Here is a 20,502-nt window from a genome sequence, read left to right as displayed (position 1 = left end):
AGCCCCTGGCAACCAAATATCTACTTTGTGCCTCCAGGGATTTGCTTATTTAGTACATTTCATAGAAATGGAATCATACTATATGTGGCCTTTTGTATTTGGCTTCTTTCACTTAGTGTAGTATTTTCCAGGTTCATCCATGTTGTAGCATATATTAGTATTTCATTTCTTTTTATGGCTGAGTAATACTGCATTGCATGGCTGTATCACATTTTACTTATCCAATTATTTTTGGAGATTTGGATTATTTCTACCTTTTGACCGTCATGAATAATGCTGCTGTGAACATTTATGTACAAGTTTTTGTGTGAACATATACGTATTTTCAGTTCTCTTGAGTATATATACCTAGAAGTGGGACTGCTAGGCCATATGGTGGCTATGTTTAATTTTTTGAGGGACTTGCCCGGTGGTGCAGTGGTTAAGAATCTGGCTGCCAATTCAGGGGACACAGGTTCAGTCCCTGGGCCGTGAAGATCCCACATGCCGCAGAGCAGCTGAGCCCACGTGCCACAACTACTGAGCCAGTGTGCTACAACTGCTGAAGCCCATGTGCCTAGAGCCCGTGCTCTGCAACAGGAGAAGCCAGTGCAAGGAAGAGTAGCTCCCCTCCCTGCCACTAGAGAAAAAACTGCACACAGTGATGAAGACCCAAAGCAGCCAATAAATAAATAAATAAATAAAATTGAAAAAAAAAATTTGAGGGAAGCATGGAATTTTTCTTCTTCTTCTGGTTTTCCCAGTGAGTTTTATTTGAGCAGACCTGGGGGTGGGGAGGGCCTGTTTCTTTTAGATACAGGCCTTTTGATGTCGAAGTATGGCTTGTGCTGGTGACAGAGGACCCAGTGGGGGCAGCAGGAACTGGATCTTGGCGTCGTGGAACTTGCTAACTGCGATCTCCTCTGCTTTCCTGATCTGGATCAAGTGGGCCCAGGCGCGGTGCCGAGCGCCTGTGTCGCGGTGATACTGGATGACGGCTCTGGCTGTGGTCAGGTACTCCCGGGACATGTGGGTGCAGCTGCGGGAGTCATAGCGCAGCCAGATGCCGAAGTTCTTCACTCACAGGGGAGATTTCTCCAACGCCTGTCCACAGTAGACAATTTCCCCTGAAGACTTCTTCATCTTCTTCAGCTGAGACACAAAGTACCAGAAGCGGGACTTGGCAACAACATGGTTAGGTGCAAAGATTCGCATGCGGTAGAGGGGTGGCATGCGGCACTTGGGGGTCGGAGCAGCGCCCCACCACCATGTACTCTGCAAGTGTGTCTGGCCCTTCATGGCGCTCCGTCCGTGCTCGCTGCTGCACTTGAAAAGGCAGGAAGCATGGAATTTTAACTGCTTTTTTTTTTTTTTCCTCCCTTTGTGTTTTTTTTAAATTTTTATTTATTTATTTATTATTTTTGGGGGGGTACACCAAGTTCAATCATCTGTTTTTATACACATATCCCCGTATTCCCTCCCTCCCTCGACTCCCCCCCCACCCTCCCCGTCCCAGTCCTCTAAGGCATCTTCCATCCTCGAGTTGAACTCCCTTTGTTATACAACAACAGGAGACCTGTGTGGCTGGAGTGGAAAATAGATAAAATTGGAGGTTTAAGGGGACAGCAGTTACATCACTTAGTGCATTGAGAATTATTGTAAGAACTTCAGCTTTTACAAGGGTGAGATGGGAAGTCATTGGAAGGATTTGAGCCATTGGAAGCATTTGAGCTTCATGATTTGGCTTTACTTTTTTTTTTTTAAACTGTTTGACCTTACAACACTGTTATATCTGGGTGCACAACATAGTGATTAAGTATTTCTGTACATTACAAAATAGTTACCATCTGTCACCATACAAAATTATTATAGCATTATTGACTGTTTTCCTCCTGCTCTACATTTCATCCCTGTGACTCATTTATTTTGTAACTGGGAGTTTGTACTTTTTAATTTTTTTTAAGAATTTTTTTGACTGATATATTTTTATTTATTTTTACAAACCGTCTTTTATTTTATTCTATTCTATTCTATTTTCTTTTCTTTTGGTTTTTGGGGCTACGCTGCACAGCATGTGGGATCCTAGTTCCCTGACCAGGGTTTGGACACGTGCCCTCCGCATTGGGAGCACAGAGTCTTAACCACTGGCCCAGGGAAGTCCCGGAAGTTTTACTTCTAAATTTATCTCCCTCACTTATTATGCTCACCTACCCCTCCCACCTACCACCTGTTTATTCTCTGTATCTATGAGTCTGTTTCTGTTTTGTTATGTTTGTTTATTTTGTCTTTTAGACTCCACATAGAAGTGAAATCATACAGTATTAGTCTCTCTGACTTAATTCAGTTAGCATAGTGCCCTCTAGGTCCATCTATCTTGTTGTAAATGGCAAGGTTTCATTTCTTTTTAAATGGCTGAGTGATATTTTATTTATATATGTGTGTTATGTATATATACATACCACATCTTCTTTATTAATTCATTTATTGATGGACATTTAGGTTGCTTCTGTATCTTGACTATTGTAAATAATGCTGCAGTGAACATTGGGGTACATAGATCTTCTAGAATTAGTGTTTTTGTTTTTCAGAAAAATACCCAGAAGTGGAATTGCCAGAGTGTATGGTAGTTCAGTTTTTTAAAGTTAATTTTTAATTTTAATTCTATTGATAAGGGAAGGGGTTAAAAATTCACAATATACAAAGACCTCATAAACTCAATATTTTGAAAAAATCAGCCTGATTTTTAATATGGGCAGAGGACCTAATAGACATTTTTCCAAAGAAGACATACAGGAACTTCCCTGGCAGTCCACTGGTTGGGACTTTGCCTTCCACTGCAGGGGGTGAGGTTCTATCCTTGGTTGGGGATGAGATCCTACATGCCTTGGGCTAAAAATCCAAAACATAAAACTGAAGCAATATTGTAACAAGTTCAGTGAAGACTTAAAAACAAAAAACAAAAAGCCAACACATACAGATGGCCAACAGACACATGAAAAGATGTTCAGTGTCACTCATTATCAGGGAAATGCAAATAAGAAGCACAATAAGATATCATCTCACACCTGTCAGAATGGCTATTATCAGAAAGATAACAAATAACAAGTGTTGGAGAGGATGTGGAGGAAAGGGAGCCCTTGTGCACTGTTGGTGGGAGTGTAAATTGGTGCAGCCACTATGGAAAACAGTATGGAGAGTCCTCAAAATGTTAAAAATAGAACTATCATATGACTTCACTTTTTAAGGGAGTGACTCAGGCTGGGAATGGGGGGTGGAAGGGGTTAGGGCAGAAGCAGAGAGACCAGTTAGGAGGTTATGATTATTCCTTGCCTGTTAAAGAAATGATTGGAGTTAGCATAGATTTATAAGAAACAAGGCAAAACTAAAAACCAGATCCTCCTGGTATTTACAGATTATTTTGATCATTATTCTTACTTTTAAACAGGTTTCCAGATTTGACATGGCTTACAGATTTTTCTTAGACTGTATTTTTGAGAGCAGTTTGTTTGTTTTGTTTTGACCATGCCCTGTGGGTTGTGGGATTTTAGTTCCCTGAACAGGGATTGAACCCTGGCCCTTGGCAGTGAAACCATAGAGTCCTAACCATTGGACAACCAGGGAATTCCCTGAATGCTGTTTTAGATTTACAGATAGTACAGGGTTCCCATATACCCCCTCACCCAGTTTCCCCTATTATTAACTTCTTATATTCTTAGGGTACATTTGTTACAAGTAATGAACTGATACACTGTTATCAACTAAAGTCCATAGTTTATTGAAGTTTCCTTAGTTTTTACTTAATGTCTTTTTTGGTCTCTCCAGGGGTACCCCTTTATATTTGTTTAGCTTGTCTCAGTAGATTACTCTTTGCTGTCACAGTTTCTCAGACATAACTTGTTTCTGCTGACCTTTATTGTTTTGAGCAGTACTGGTCATGTATCCTGTAGAATGCTCTTCTCTTGGAGTTTGCCTGATGTTTTCCTCTCAAATTCAGACTGGAGTTATGGGTTTTCCGGAGGGAGATCACAGAGGTAGTGTTATTTTTCATTATGTCATATTAAGGGTACATCTTAGCAATGTGATTTATCACTGTTGATATTGATCTTTACCACCTGGCTGAGGTAGTGTTTGTCAGGTTTCTACACTGTACAGTTATTCCCCCCCCCCCCTTCATTATCATCTTTGGAAGAACTTTGCTATGTGCAGCCCATTAAGGAGTGGGGAGTTATGGTCCACCTTCTTGAATGTAGAGTTGCTACGTAAATTATTTAGAATTCTTCAAGGGAGATTTGTATTTTCTCCTCCATTTATTTATTTAATCATTCAATTTTATGAGTATGGACTCATAGATATGTACTATTTATTTATTTATTTATTTATTTTCTCAAAATGTTCCAGCTTTTGTCATTGGGAGCTCTTTCAGTTTGCCTCTTTGTCCCTTTGACATATCCCTGTAAATGTAAATTTTTCCCCCTCTTTCTGTTTGATCTGGAAGGAGATGCAAAGATGCTTAACATCATTAGGTAAATGAAAATAAAAACCAAAATGAGATAACACTTTACATCTACTAAGATAGGTATTATAATTAAAAATAAAAACACAAGCAATAACAAGTATCAGCAAAGATGTTGAGAAATTGTAACCCATTAAACGTGGTTGGTGGGAAGGTAAAATGGTACAGCCAGTCTGGTTGGACATTCCTCAAAATGTGAAACATGGAGTTTTCATAAGATCCAGCAATTCCACACCTAGGTATATACTCAAGAGAATTAAAAATTTATATCCACACAAAGATTGTACATGAATGGTCATCACAGCACAACTCATAATAGCCCAAAACTAGAAACAACCCCATGTCCATCAGTTGATGAATGGCTAAACAAACTGTGGTATACCTATACAGTGGAATATTATTCAGACATTAAATGAAGTACTGATATATATATCCATGTTGTAACACAGATGAACCTGGAAAATATTACGCTAAGGGAAAGAAGCCAGTCACAAAAGACCGCATATAAAATAATATGATTCCATTTATATGAAATGTTATGAGTGGGCAAATGCATAGAGACATAAAAATTACTAATTGCCAGGGGCTGGGTAGAGGAGGAAGTATGGGGAGTGATGCTAATGGGTACAGATTTATTTTTGAGGCAGTGAAGTGTTCTAAAATTAGGTTATGGTGATGGTTGCACAACCCTGAGTATTCTAAAAGAGCTCTGATTTGTACATTTTAAAAGGGTGACCTTTGGGACTTCCCTGGTAGTATAGTGGTTAAGAATCCGCCTGCCAGTGCAGGGGACACAGGTTCAAGCCCTAGTCTAGGAAGATCCCACATGCCTGGAGCAACTAAACCCATGCACTACAACTACTGAAGCCCATGCGCCTAGAGCCTGTGTTCCGCAACAAGAGAAGCCACCTCAATGAGAAGCCCGCACACCACAATGAAGAGTAGCTCCCACTTACTGCAACTAGAGAAAGCCTGCACGCAGCAACAAGGACCCAATAAATAAATAAATAAATTTATTTATTTTAAAAAAGGGTGACCTTTATGGTATGTGAATTATATCAATAAAGCTGTCATTTTAAAAAATTTAGAACAAAATAACAAAAATGAGATACTTAGGGATTTATACTTGCAAGAATTATACACTAAATACTACAAAAGATTGCTGAAAGGAATTGAAGACCAAAGTAAATAGATATACTCATGGATTAGAGGACTCAGTACTCTGAAGGTGGTAGTTTTCCCCAGTTGGTATATAGAGTCAGTGCAGTTGTTTCTTGTAGAAATTGACAAGCTGACTCTAAAATTTATATGGGAATACCTGGCATAGCCAAAATAATTTTGAAAACAGAATTAGAAGATTTGTACAACCTGAATCATTTATCAGACTGTGTATTATTGGCCTGAGAACAGACATTGATCAATGTAACACAGTAGTTAAGAATAGAACCACAGATATATGGCTAGTTGACTTTTTTGGATATAGGTTCAAATAGATGCAACAGGTAAAGAATTCAGTAGGTAAAGAATACTCTTTTTTATATGTGGTACTGGGACAGTTGCATATCCAAATTAAAAAAAAAAATGAATCCCAAGCCTTACCTCGTACCACCATGTACAAAAAATGAACTCCAATTGAATCATAGACCTAAATGGAAAAATTAATGCTATAAAACTTCTAGAAGAGGGACTTCTTAGGTGGCACAGTGGTTAAGAATCCACCTGCCAATACAGGGGACACGGGTTTGAGCCCTGCTCTGGGAAGATTCCACATGCCATGGAGCAGCTAAGCCCATGCGCCACAACTATTGAGCCTGTGCTCTAGAGCCTGTGAGCCACAACTATTGAGCCCATGTGCCGCAACTGTTGAAGCCCACGCGCCTAGAGCCGGTGCTCCACAACAAGAGAAGCCACTACAATGAGCCCCACAAAAAAAAAAAAAAGAGTAGCCCCGCTTGCAGCAACTAGAGAAAGCCCGTGTGCAGCAACGAAGACCCAACACAGCCAATAAATAAATAAAATAAATATATTAAAAAAAGCAAAACTTCTAGAAGAAAAACAAGAAGAAATCTTTGAGATACTGAATTAGGCAAAGATTTCTTAGCTATAACATCAAAAGTGTAATTCGCAAGATAAAAAATTATGCTGCTCTTCTACATACGTTAAGAGAATGAAAGTCACAGATTGGGAGCAAATGTTTACAAAGTATGTCTGACTGAGGATTTGGTTCCAGAATATATAGACAACTCCTAAAACTCATTAAAAAGAAAGCAAACAACCCAGTAAAATACAGACAAAAGATCTGAGTAGATACTTCACCCAAGAAGATTTCTGCATGGTAGATAAACAGATGATGTTCAACATTGTATTAAGGAAATGCAAATTAAAACCACAATGAGGTACTACTGCACATCAATTGGAAGAGCAAAAAAAAATTTTTTTTTCTTTTTTAAAGAAAAGGAAAAGAAACAACTTACAAACGTATAATACTTAGTGCCAGTGAGGATGCAGAGTGACTATACCAGACATACGTTATTGGTGGGAATGCAAAAAGGTATAGCCACTTTAGAAAGCAAGTGGTTTCTCTGAAGTTAGCATATTACCATATAACTCAGCCACCTCCCTCCTATGTTATTTACTCAAGTGAAATGGAAACTTATGTTTAGGCTAAAACTTAGGTGCATGTTTATAGCAGCTTTATTCATAATTACCAAAACAGGAAAGAACCCAAAGGTCCTTTAACTGATAAATGGATTTAAAACAACCACCAACCTTTGGTATATCTAGATAATGGAGTGCTGCTCCACAATAAAAAATAATAAATTACTGGAAGTGGGCACGCTTTGCGCCTTGAGGACATCGGCCTTTTCCCGCCTACCACCTTGCGCCACTGTGGGAGATTCTGAGAGTCAAGAGGAAGTCATCCCGGACATCGCCAGGCAGCTCACCCAAGTAGTGCACAGGGTGAAGTGCGGCATCTGCCCAGGGCTGGTGGACAGGTTGGCTGCACAGTTTATGAACGGGAGCCTGCAGAGGAGGACAAGGCGTATCTACTTGTTCAACAGGTACAAAGGTTTAATTATGTGAGATAAGTTCTTCATAGTTCATGAGCAGATCTGCTGCGCAATGTGCACATGGTCAATAATATTATACAATTTAAGTGGATGGGTCTCATGTTAAGTGCTCTTATCACAATAAAATTAATTGGTTAGAACTTCAGCCTGGAAGAAAACATTCACAATACATACATCTGACAAAAAAATGCAGATCCAGACTATATTTTAAAAACCTCTTACAACCCAAGAAGATGGCCAACAACCCAGTTTTTTTTAAAGGGCAAAAAATTTGAACAGACTTCATAAGAGGAGCTAAGAGAATAGTCTATAAGCAGATAAGAAGATGCTCCTCATCATTTGTTACTAGGGAAATGCAAATTAAACCACATTGAGATACCACGTTACCTACCTAGAATGGCTAAAATTTAGAAGACAGAAAAGATCATGTGGTGACAAGGACGTAAAGCAAAAATGGAATGTTGATTAATTATTGACACTAATGTAAAATGGTACATGCATCTACCTTATCACCCAGTAATTCCATTCCTAGATATGTACCTTAGAGAAATGAAAACAAAAGACTTGTATACAAATGTTTGTAGCAAATTTATTCATAGTAGCCTCTAACTAGAAACAATCCAAATGTTCATCAGTAAGTGAATGGATAAACGTAATTTTGATATACTCATACAATTCTTTGAAAAGGAATGAACTACTTACGTATGCAACAACATGGATGTATCTCAGAGACATTATGCTGAAATGAAAAAAAAAGCCAAACACAAAAGAGTACAGACTGCGTGATTCCATTTATCTGAAATTCTGGGACAAGCAAGCCTAAATTTTAGTAACAATAGGCTTCTCAGTGGTTGTGGAGCCAAGGGTGAGAGGAAAAAGATACTGACTGCAAAGGGGCATGAGAAGCCCTCTCTTGTAATGGAAGCGTTCTGCAGGTGGGTTGGAATTATGGTTATACTGATGTATACATTTATCGAAAAATGTGTACACATTGAACTGTACTCATTGTGTGCACTTTATTAAATTATACCACAATTAACTGATTTATAAAGTTTAAAATAGATTCTAAATTAATCTTAAAATTGACTCTTCTAACTAAAATAAAATCTTAACTCCTGTATCTAATTAATAACATTCTCATACAAATAATTCACTTAACTTTTGAATCAGTATTCTAACTGTATATATTTAATGGAACGTAATCTTGAGACAAAAAGTACTGTGAAGTACTTTACTTGGTGGGTTTGTTTCTGGTAGAGGTTTTGTCCTAGAGCTAATGAGTAAATGTATTGATGTAGTTGTGAACTGGGATTCTGACTGTAGGAAGAGGGAAACACATGTGAAATGGAGGATGATAAAAAATACTGTATTGGATTTGAATTAGAGTTGTCCTTATGAACACATGTTTTTGAAAGGACATGTATGTCCTAGGTTTGTCCGCTTTAAGGGCCTGGAGGCAGTGACACCTCAGGCATTGAATACACCTGACACCCAGATCTTGGTTTCAAAATGCCATTGCCCACTAAGAGACTCCTAGTAGAAATGGTTGATTTCAGGTCTGGTACAGGATTAAAAAAAAAAGGTGAACCTGAAACATCTTGTGCTAGAAGGTAAGAATGTGTATGAGCATCAATGAGGACACGTCAGAGGAAACAGGATTGAAGGGACAATATAAATTGAACGTGAAGAGTCCACAGTGGTATATTTTTTAAGTATAATGTATACTCATTAAAAAATAAGCATAAATTTCATATATTTAAGTATATATAAAGATAAGAGAAAGAAGAAGGGGGAAAAAGCTCATTTTTATTTTATAGAAGAATGGTAACTTTTAAATATTGGAGGTAGTGTAATCAGAACACTACTGTTTCTAATCTCCAGAGCAATCATTGAAATAAAGATCATGAATGGGAGGTGTCTGAAACCATTAGCTGTTGGGGCAAGATATTGATACTCTTAAGTAACACCTCACAATTGCACACTGATTTCAAAGAGAAGAAATAACTACAATGAGAGATAGTACCTGGCAGATAGTACCTTAATCACTTCAAGTTTAGCATCACCAGTAATGAGACAAACTGACATTGTGTGTGTCCGCATGAGATGCAGTAAGAATTACAAAGCATCATCATGTACTTCTCATGAAGTAGCAATCAGACACATCCAGAATTTGGGATTACCTACATTCTAACTGACTCGGATTCCTCAAAATAAAAAGTTCATGTTGTGAAGTCAAGGCAAAAGGAGTCTGGGATTAGGGGCAGAGTGGAGGCACTGTTCTAAATGTAAAGAGACATAACCAAATATAATTGTTGAATTTTGATTGCATCCTACAAAGAAAGAGCTTTAAGATCTCAATCATTTTGACAATTAAGGGAAATTGGAGTATGACCTGTGTATTACATGATATAATGACTTAATGTTAAATTTCTTCAAGTCTAATAATGATATTTGGTTATATAGCTGAATGTCCTATTCCTAGGAGATACAACTGAATTATGTAAGGATGCAGTTTCATGATGTCTGCAAGTTATGTTCAAGTAGATTAAAAGAAAGGAGTATGTATGTCTGTGTATAAAGATAAAACAAATATAATAAAATTGTTGAATCTTAAGTGACAGGTATATAGGTTATTCATTCATTGTATTGTTTTAGTTTTTCTGTGGGTTTAAAATATTCAAGATAAAAATCAAGGGGAGAAAGTACCTTGTTCTGAATTACTCTCAAGGTGTATAAGCTTGGTATTTTCTAGGAGAGTTATTAAGAAACAGTGTTATCAATTCAGTTGAACTATCTGATATTCCAGAGAATGTTAGAATTAGAGGGACTTTAGAGATTATCTTGTCTGGGTCCCTTATTCATTCAGGTAAGGAAATGAGTCCAGCAGTAGTAGAGTCACTTACTGAAATCACATGGTAAGCCAGTAATAGCACTTGAACAGTGAATTCAGCTCTATTTTCCAGGATATTGCTCTTCCCAATGTACCATGTTACTTCTCCCAATAAAAGGACTTTGTTGGAGGTGAAGTTGAATTAAGAAAAATACTGTGTATCCATTTTTCTTCCTAGTGTATCTTCAATATTTCCCCACATTTTGACAGTATTGTTAGACTGTGTTTGATCTCTTGATCTATAGGTCAGAAATTTAGTCAAAGACTTATGCTCTTTTTGATAATTGCTCTTTGAGAAATTTTTTGATCATCTGGCTTGAGCTCTGTGTTTTTTGTCGTTTATTTTTATTATCCTCTAGTTTAAGCTATGAAGAAGGACATCCCTCTCACTCTGAAACAGATCTCCTTCAGAGACAGACTTTTGCAGCCTCTCATCAGCTTCCTGGATATGCTACCACACCTCAGCCAACCGGTAAAAATTCCCTTATGAAATACACCATGAATCTGGTTACAGTTAGTGAATAAGAAGAAAAATCAGTGTTCACATGTTGGATTATGAAAGTGTACAGGACATAACAGTTCCATGGGAAATGTTAAAATGAAAATGAGATTAAAAGTTTTGTCTTTTACTGATGGAGAATATCTGTGTAATCAGTAGGGAAATCTTTTTTCATGTATCTGTAGATTTTAAATTGTAACTGCTTGAGCAAATTAATATCTGCTATTCAGAATAAAATAGGGGTGTAGAACTTTTGGCCTCAAATTTCAGAGATTCCTTTTTAAAAAAGGATCAGGAATATCATTTTATTTTAATATATGTTTTTACTTTGGGATACATTTTATCTTCAAATGTAGGTCTTTCTGGAATATTTGATACTAGTGTGAACAATGCCAGCACTAACACTAAAGAATCTTCAGTGATGAATTTTCTCTCTGCTGTTGAATCCCGAACTGCTCAGGCTGCTTCTTCAGGAACTACTCTTTTACCACAATTCAGGGCCCCATCCTGGCAGACAGGTGATTCTTTGTTTTCAGAATTTTTAAGTCTTGTAAAAATACTGATAAAAATTCACTTTTTATAGTCTTGTCATTATGGTAGTGTGGCTGAGAGTGATGTTAATTATTGATTTTCCAGTGAACTTTAAAACCTGGAATTTTTCACTATTTTAAGGTGGACAAAATTCAAGAAATTGTTACTAGCAGAAATTCGGTTTTAGCACTCTGATGAAAACTAACAAGCTGAAGAAGGTAGGTAATTGTTAAAGATAAATCCTAGATATAAAGTTCTTATCTGGCAATTTAAGTAGTTACTTGTTTACTTTAGAGGAGGAAAGATTAAAATTCTTTTTCTTTTTTTCTCCCCCATTTCCCCTATAGAGGTATAATTGATGTATAAAATTATATCATATTTAGAGTGTACACTGTGGTGATTTGATATACATTTACATAGTGAAAGAATCCCCCATCTGGTTAATTAACACACCTATCACTTCACATATTTATCTTTGGGGGGGGGTTGGTGAAAGATTAATTTTCATTTATTTTAGTGACTTCAGGCTGGAGAGGTGGTATAGAAAAAACAACTTGGAACTGATTTCATCATTAGAGTTATGTAAAGTTATCCTTAACTGAACAGAGTAAGTCACTCTTTAATAAAAGCCATTACAAGTTGATATTATTATATAATGTACTTTTCTGTTTTATTTTTCTTTTTTCATTTTTCAACTCTTTCCCCCCCCAAATTGTTTGTATATATTTTTATTTTTTACAGATGACAGAAAGGTTAGGTTTTTTTTTTTTAAGGTTTCATTTTAAAGAATATACTTTTGAGTACTAGCTATAGGAAATAATATTTTATCATTCTAATGTGAACTTAATTAATAGAGCTTCTCAGTATGTCTTAGAAACATTCTTTTCTAGGATTTTCCTGGTGGTCCAGTAGTTAAGACTTTGCCTTCCAATGCAGGGGGTGCGGGTTTGATACCTGATTGGGGAGGTAAGATCCCACATGCCTCTTGGCCAAAAAATCCAAAAATATAAAACAGAAGCAACATGGTAACAAATTCAATGACGACTTCAGGAATGGTCCACATCAAAAAAAAATGTTTAAAAAAAAAAAGAAACATTTTTCTGCTGCCAAAGAAACAAGTAATGTGTTAGTGTGAAATAAAACAATATTAAAAAACACAATAGCTCAGGACTTCCCCTGTGGTCCAGTGGTTAAGACACCTTGCTTCCACTGCAGGGGGTGCGGGTTCTATCCCTGGTCGGCAACTAAGATCCCACATGATGCATGGCGTGGCCAAATAAATAAATAAAAAGAACTTTAAAAAGAAATGATAGCTTTATTTTTTGCTTCCTGGAATAATTTTACATTACATGTATTTAGACTTTCTATTCCAGTTTCTATAATTATATTGTTTTAAACATTCTAAGTTCTAAGTGTTATTTATTCTTTTAAGAGTAATTAGATATTTTCTGTCCTTGTAGTGGTAATACTTTTTTGACTTTTTTTTTTTTTTTTTTTGGTCTGCGCTGCACGGCTTGTGGGATCTCAGTTCCCTGACCAGGGATTGAACCTGGGCCCCAGCAGTTCTAACCACCGGAATGCCAGAGAATTTCCACTTTTTAATGGAAAGACAAGAAAGAAGAATGTTTTTGAAAAGGGCCAGAGAATCTTTTTCCCCTATTCTTCCAAAATGAAAAATAATTTTTTTAATGGAAGCTCACTGAAAAATATGCAAACAGGCTTAGAGAACGAACTTATGGTTACCAGGAGGGAAGGGTAGAGGGGAGGAGGAATAGATTGGGAGTTTGGGATTGACATGTACACACTGCTAAATTTATAATACGTAACCAGAAAGGACCTACTGTATAGCATGGGAATGCTGTTCAATGTCCTGTAATAACCTAAATGGGAAAAGAATTCAAAAAAGAATAGATACATGTATATGTATAACTGAATCACTTTGCCGTACACCTGAAACTAATACAACATTGTTAATCAACTATGCTTCAATATAAAATAAACATTTTTTTTAAAATGTAAATAATAAAATGGTGTATAAAGTGGAAAGTGATAGTTCCTAACTACAGTTCCACTTTTTAGAGAAAAGTTAACAGTTTGGTATTTCCTCTTCTTTGATATCTTTGTACATCAAAAGTTTTTTTGTATATCCACCTGAGCAGTGTTTATAGTAACAGTATTATTAGGATATGCCGTAGTTATTTTACCAGTATCCTGTTGATGGACATTTAGGTTGTTTCTACCTGTTATTCACAATAACTGTAATGCATACCTTGTTTGAATCTTTGTGTCCACTTATTTCCATAGGGTAAATTTCTGGAAGCGGAACTTTTGGATTGTAAGGGTATACATGTTTTACTTTTGCTATTTGTGTCTAGAATTCTGTCCTAAAATGTTAACAGTCTCTTCTTGATTGTACTTTATTAATTTCTGAGCAGCTTTTTTTTGATAAACATGCATCTATTGTTATTGGAAGTTGTTCATAGGAAGTCAAAACTTGAAATGCAAGGGATTTTTAAAATGCATATATTTTGATAACAAGAAACTGCACTGTTAACCTCACTATTATTTTTTTGATTTATTTATTATGTTAAATGTAGGCAATTTAGTTTCAGTTGTAATGTTATGAACATTTTAGTTTGTCCCATTGGTATTTTTGCATTGGGATTTCAGGGTAAATTAATCACTATAGATTGCATACATAGTGTTTTCTTAATTTTCAAATGACCTCATCTGACTATGTATATAATCTCATATTTATATAGCAGTCATAGGTATGAATTGCTGATACGTTTGTAATTTTGTTTTTGCCTTCGAAAGCTAGCTATTTTGAAATGTATTTTTTACAATTTATATGCAGAACTAATTTGTCAGGCTCTTCAGTTTTAAAGAGATTCTGATGGATTGAAGATTATATAAGTTTTATAAGTCTGTATCATGAAAACAAATATAAGCGTTTGTGCTGTAACCACATAAGCGTATTTTTCTTTTCATAGGTATGCATTCCTCAGCAGCAACTGAGCTGTTTGTTACTGGACCTTTGCCGACCACTGGAACACTTCCGCCCTCTGCCCTCTCTGCTTATCAGCATCCCACCACCTTCAGCAATAGAAACTTTGCTACCACCTCACCTTTGGTGCTTCAGGATTCAACTTTTAACACTACATCAAATGGAATTTTAAGTCCTCATGACCCTTTGCTGCAAATCAAGACTTCCCAGGGAACTGTTCCAGCCGCTTTGGCATTTGAGCGCTTGGGAAGTTCTGCGATAAGTAACAGCATACCACCTCAGTCTTCAACGTACCGCTCAGCTCAAGAGTCTGCACCCCATCTTTTACAACCTCAATTTAGTTTATTGCCTTCAGCACTTGGAGGAGCCCAGCAAACTCCTCAAGCCTACGGTTCAACTCTCTTTACTAGTTCTACTGCTTCCATTGAAAGAGCTCTTCGAGAATGTAGTGTTATTAAACACCATCAGCGGCCTTCAGGTACCCAGTCTATTCAGGCACAACTGACTGGTTCACAGCATTCCTTACACAGTTATCTGTCAAATGCAAGTGTGGTTAATTTTCAGGAAACAAGCAGGCAGTCATCTTTATCCTGTAGCCCAATTGGAGATTCTACTCAGGTGAGCAATGGAGGATTGCAACAGAAGACCTCCCAGGTCTCAGTGGAACTTGCCCAGTCCTATTCATCTGCAGTTCCATCATCAGGGTATCCTCCTTCTACTACAAAAGTAAAAAGCTGTTCTACAAAACAACCACTAGCATCAGCCAAGACCCCCAAACCTCAGAGTATAATTCCTCCTGTGCAAACACTAAGCTATTCCAAACCTTTACATAACCAGAGTTCTGTAATATCAGGCCAAGCACAAATTTATTCTACAGCGCAGCTACCAAGCCTTTTGTCAGTTAGTCAGTCTCAAAATTATGGTTTAGTGCAGCCACATAATGTGCCATCTATTGTTCATTCACAGGTTTATAGGTCCAGCAAAGTCGAGAAGTTGCCATCCTTATATAAAACATTGGCTTTTTCTGGGTCATCTCAGACTATAACTGCTGAAAATCCGACACTTAATTATTCTTCTAATCAGCAAGAGGTATTATCTTCAGTTACAAATGAGAATTACCCTGCTCAGACAAGAGATCTATCTTCAGTTAGCCAGTCTCAGAGTTACTCATCTGGTCATTCTCAGGGTTTATCACCAGTTAGCCAGACACAGGTTAGTTATTCATCTCAGTCACAGGTTTTGTCAGTTGTTAGTCCTTCAGAAAGCTATGCTTCAGGGCAGCCCCTGACATTAACAGCCCCTTCTCTTTCTTACTCTTCTGCCTCTCGGGCTCAGAATATGCCAGATTCTAGCCCAACTCAGAATTATATTTCTATGCATTCTTCCCAAAATGCTCAGACTCAAGGGTCATCATCTCCCCAGTCCCAAAAGTTTTTGCCAGCTGTCCAGTCATCTTTTGCATCCTCTACTCATTGTCAGACGTTACAGGATAACATACCTTCCCCTGATCCAAAGTCTTACGCTGAAAGAAAACTTGACTCAAATGTGTATACGTCGTCAAAGCAAGAGGATGATTTTCCAATGCAAGGGTTACAGGTATTACAGCCACAAGTATCTCTTGAGTCATCAACCCAAAGGCTATCTGATGGGGAAATTAATGTTCCAGAGGCAGCTTATAAGGTGTCAAAGGCAGACGACAGATATTCTCAGAGCATAATCAGAAGTAATTCCCGTCTTGAAGATCAGGTTGTTGGGATTGCTCTACAAGGATCGAAAAAAGAAGAAAACATAGTTGGTTCAGTGACACAACTTAACCAACAAATTGGCCAAGTCAGTAATGCAGCAACCCTTGATATTAAGAAGACAACTAATTTAATACAAACTCCACAAATAAGGTTGAATACTAAAGACCTAAACCAGCAGCATTCTCTTATACAGAAGGTACATGAAGCCAAGGTCCAGGAGCAACATGGTCAAATAATTAATGCCTCATCTCAGATTCAGATTCCAAATAATGCTTTAGGGCATGGCCATCAGGTATCTCTTCCTAACACACAAGTCCTTTTAGATTCTGCCTGTGATTTACAGATTCTTCAGCAGTCAATACTGCAGGCAGGTTTAGGACAAGTAAAGGCATCTTTACAAGTACAGCGTGTTCAAAGTCCTCAACAAATAGTACATCCTTTCCTTCAAATGGATGGCCATATTATTCAGAGCAATGGCGATCATTCTCAGCAGCAACTCCCTCCTCAAAGTTCTGAAATTATGAAAATGGACCTCTCGGAGTCTTCAAAACCATTACAACAACATCTAACAACAAAGGGCCATTTTAGTGAAACAAATCAACATGATTCAAAGAATCATTTTGTTTCTCTTGGATCAATATGTTTCCCAGAGGCAATGCTTCTCAGTGATGAGAGAAATATTTTATCAAATGTTGATGATATCTTAGCAGCAACAGCAGCAGCTTGTGGGGTCACACCTTCTGATTTTTCCAAGTCAACTTCAAACGAAACCATTCCTGCCGTTGAAGATGGTGATTCTAAATCTCATTTTCAGCAGTCATTAGATATCGGGCATGTGACGTCAGATTTTAACTCCATAGCAGCTACGGTAGGAAAGCCACCGAATATAAATGATATTTCCTTAAATGGAAATCAAGTTACTGTAAACCTTTCACCAGTACCTACTCTTCAGTCAAAGATGACTCTTGATCAGCAGCACATTGAAACACCTGGTCAAAATAAAGCTTCTAAAGTAACTTCACCTGTGGTTGGACCAGGTCATGAAGTCCAGGAGCAAAGTTCTGGCCCGTTCAAGAAACAGTCTGCTACCAATCATGAACCTGAAGAAGACAGCGAAGTTCCTGTTGATAGTACATTAAGTAATAACAGAAATCAAGAGTTTGTTTCTAGTAGTAGAAGTATCAGTGGAGAGAGTGCTGCATCGGAGAGTGAATTCACTTTAGGGGGTGATGACAGTGGTGTGTCAATGAACCCAACCAGGAGTACACTTGCACTGCTGGCCATGGCCCAACCTGGGGAGCCAGTCAGCGTCAAGACTGAAGAGGAAAACCAAGACTTGATGCATTTTAACCTTCAGAAGAAGAAAACTAAAGGAAAAGGGCAAGCTAGAGAGGAAGACAGTAGTAATCAGAAACAGCTGAAAAGACCTGCCCAAGGCAAACGCCAGAATCCAAGAGGAACAGATCTCTATTTGCCATATACTTCCCCTTCCTCAGAAAGCTGCCATGAGGGTTATCAGCATCAAGAAAAAATGAGACAGAAGATCAAAGAAGTTGAGGAAAAGCAGCCAGAAGTCAAAACGGGATTTATTGCCTCTTTCTTAGATTTTCTGAAATCTGGGCCCAAGCAGCAGTTTTCCACCCTTGCTGTACGAATGCCTAACAGGACTAGACGACCAGGAACCCAGACTATTCGTACATTTTGTCCCCCACCACTTCCAAAGACTGCATCTGCAACACCCACACCTTTAGTGTCTGAACCTGGGGGTAACAACAGTCCATCAGAAAAAACTGATAATGAACTTAAAAGCTCGGAACATTTATCTTCGCTTTCTTCTGATGAAGATGATCCTGGAGTGTGCGGCCGTGATATTTATAAAAGCGCCTCTACTACCTTAAATACTTTGGATGCTACTTCTGATAAAAAGAAGAAAACAGGTAAAGTTTTAAAATTTAGATTCATAATTATGGCTTTCCACTTTTTTTTTCTGGCTCTCGACCAAGTTTTAAGCTTTCTTAGGTTGAAGCAAGTCTGCAAATTTTCAGGACAAAATGCACAGGTAGGTATCTTAGAGACTTGTTTTTAAAAATGTTCCTTGCTTGTAGGAAACTTCCGGGTTTTAGGCTGAGTAGTTCTGGTTTTTCTCAGCTTTTGACCACATGCAGCGTAACGTACATAGTGCACTATCTAGACTTTTCTAACCTGAGACATCTTGAGGTGGCTTGTGTGGATATGAGGCGTCGTGTTGAGGGTCATGATGTTATATAAATTGGCGTATTTTCTTGGTACGCTAATTTTACATAAAGGTTAACCTTTTACTATTAAATATGGTTATTTTGTGTGCAGCATGCAGATTAATATAATCAAGTTAAAACTTAAAATTTTGTGCTGGTTCTAGACCATATGTCCAAATCCTTGGGTGTGTGTTTCACTTTACTCTGTAGTTAAGGGAACATTTCGAGGAACTGTTTTGAGAAGCATTGCCTTACGTAAACAATTGACAGGTAGTATAAAAGTTACTCTTTTAGAGAACATGCTAAGGAAAAAATACCACAGTCAAATAGCTACCACCTCTGTGCCAGGAACTGTTAGCAGTGTTGTGAGATGTGCTTTATCTCCAGTGTACATGTGATGAAACAGTAAATGAATTGAAGAGTGACAGAGCTGGAATCCAAACTCAGGTTTATCTGGTTCTAGAACTGTATTCCTGCCTACCTCTTTTGTATGAATAGAGTGGTGCGTTATGAGTGAAACCTTGTTTTGTGATGTACTTTTCTGCTTCTCTCTGGACCTGAGACTACCTTTTTCACTACTAAAGTGATGTGAAACAGCTGGTATCCCAAATAATCTATTAGCATAAATGTCTGCTAAAATATTTTTAAAGAATTCTCATTTTGTTATGCAGGGAAATTAGCATAATGGAAAGTCATCGTTAGAGTCAAGACATAGATGTGGCTAATACTAGTGAGGTTTTACATTCTTCTCCTCCAATTTAGTGCTTTGCAACTACTGTTATATTCCCTCTTATGTTCCTAGAGCAAACCTTCTATAATCTCTGTTATAAAATGTGAATCTAGAACTAGTTTCTTTCAGACAGCTATTATCTCATTTTTAGTTAAAATCACCACCATCAACCCAATCCTTACTAATAGATCTCTGAAGTTCTCCCTTACCATCCCCATTGCCTCCTCATCTGTGAGAACTTATCATCTCTTGCTTGGACTATTGCAACAGACTTCTCATTAGAATCCTTCCCACCCGTCTCCACACCAGTCTGTCCCTCCACATTGTCATCACACTTACCTTTATAAAAGAAGGAAAACCAATTGTTACTTTGCTGCTTTGAAATACTTCTTGCTGCTCCATGGGAAAAAGTTAAAATAATGTGTAAAAATTCTCCCTTTCCATGTTTCACTCTTGCTCCACTCTTCCCGCTTCCCCTGTTCTGTGACAACTGAATCTCTCGTTGTTGCTTGGACCCGTGAGCCCCTTTCACGATTGTGCTCCTTTTGAACAGGTTTTTCTCTTCCTAGGTCCTCCTCTGGATTTTGTAGCCCAGAGAACACTTAGTTATCTTTGAAGACCATCTTCAAAGTCACTTTGTGGAAGTTACTTCTGGCAGAATTAGTGCTCATATCCTCTAAATTCCCACAGCCTTTAAATATTTCTGAAGGCAAAAGTTTTAAATTGTAACAAGCTCTAATTTATCCATTTTTCCTTTTATGATTTGTACTTTTTATATCCTAAGAAATCTTTGCCGAGCCCATAGTCACAAAATTTTTCTCCTGTTTTCTTCTAGGAATTTTAAAGTTTTACATTTCACATTTAGGTCTAGGATCCCTTTTGATTTTTTTTTTTCTTTGGTGTAAAATATGACGTATGGGTAAGTTAATTTTTTTGCACATAGAAGTCTAGCTTTTCCAACAAATTTGTTAAAAAGACAATCCTTTCTCCATTGATTACTTTTTGCACCTTTGTCAGAAATCAGTTGACCATATTTGTATGAATCTGTTTCTGGACTTAGTTCTGTCACATTGATCTATGTGTTTATACTTTCACCAGTACCACACTGTTTTAATTGCCATAGCTTTACAGTAAATCTTGAATGAAATAAGGCAGTGTGAGCCTTCCAAATTTGTTTTTTCAAAATTGTTTTGCCTGTTCTAGTTCCTTTTCCATTTAAATGTTCAAATCGGCTGTTGGTATCTACAAAAAAAATCTTGCTGGAATTTTGATTTCCTTAAATCTATACCAACTTGAGGAAAAC

General features: G+C 37.4%; 1 protein-coding gene and 1 pseudogene across 8 annotated transcripts in view; one reads left to right on the top strand and one right to left on the bottom strand.

Annotated features, from left to right (window-relative positions):
- Positions 1 to 20,502, top strand: part of QSER1 (glutamine and serine rich 1) — a 77,803-nt gene that overhangs the window by 21,453 nt on the left and 35,848 nt on the right. For 3 of the 8 annotated variants that reach the window (XM_057750789.1, XM_057750792.1, XM_057750791.1), the window contains 3 exons: positions 10,813 to 10,925; positions 11,309 to 11,470; positions 14,477 to 18,172. In XM_057750789.1, the coding sequence (XP_057606772.1) occupies positions 10,813 to 10,925; positions 11,309 to 11,470; positions 14,477 to 18,172 (3,971 nt within the window). Of the gene's footprint in view, positions 1 to 2,549; positions 7,555 to 10,812; positions 10,926 to 11,308; positions 11,471 to 11,624; positions 11,702 to 12,000; positions 12,091 to 14,476; positions 18,173 to 20,502 lie in introns of those variants that run through there. The other 5 variants (XM_057750790.1, XM_057750788.1, XM_057750793.1 and 2 more) reach the window with 5 other exon arrangements.
- Positions 750 to 6,104, bottom strand: LOC130860131 (60S ribosomal protein L18a-like; annotated as a pseudogene).

The sequence above is a fragment of the Hippopotamus amphibius genome, chromosome 9 (assembly GCF_030028045.1).
Source record: "Hippopotamus amphibius kiboko isolate mHipAmp2 chromosome 9, mHipAmp2.hap2, whole genome shotgun sequence".
NCBI lineage: Eukaryota > Metazoa > Chordata > Mammalia > Artiodactyla > Hippopotamidae > Hippopotamus > Hippopotamus amphibius.
Note: the sequence above shows the minus strand (reverse complement) of the source record. Positions and strands in the feature narration are given on the sequence as shown.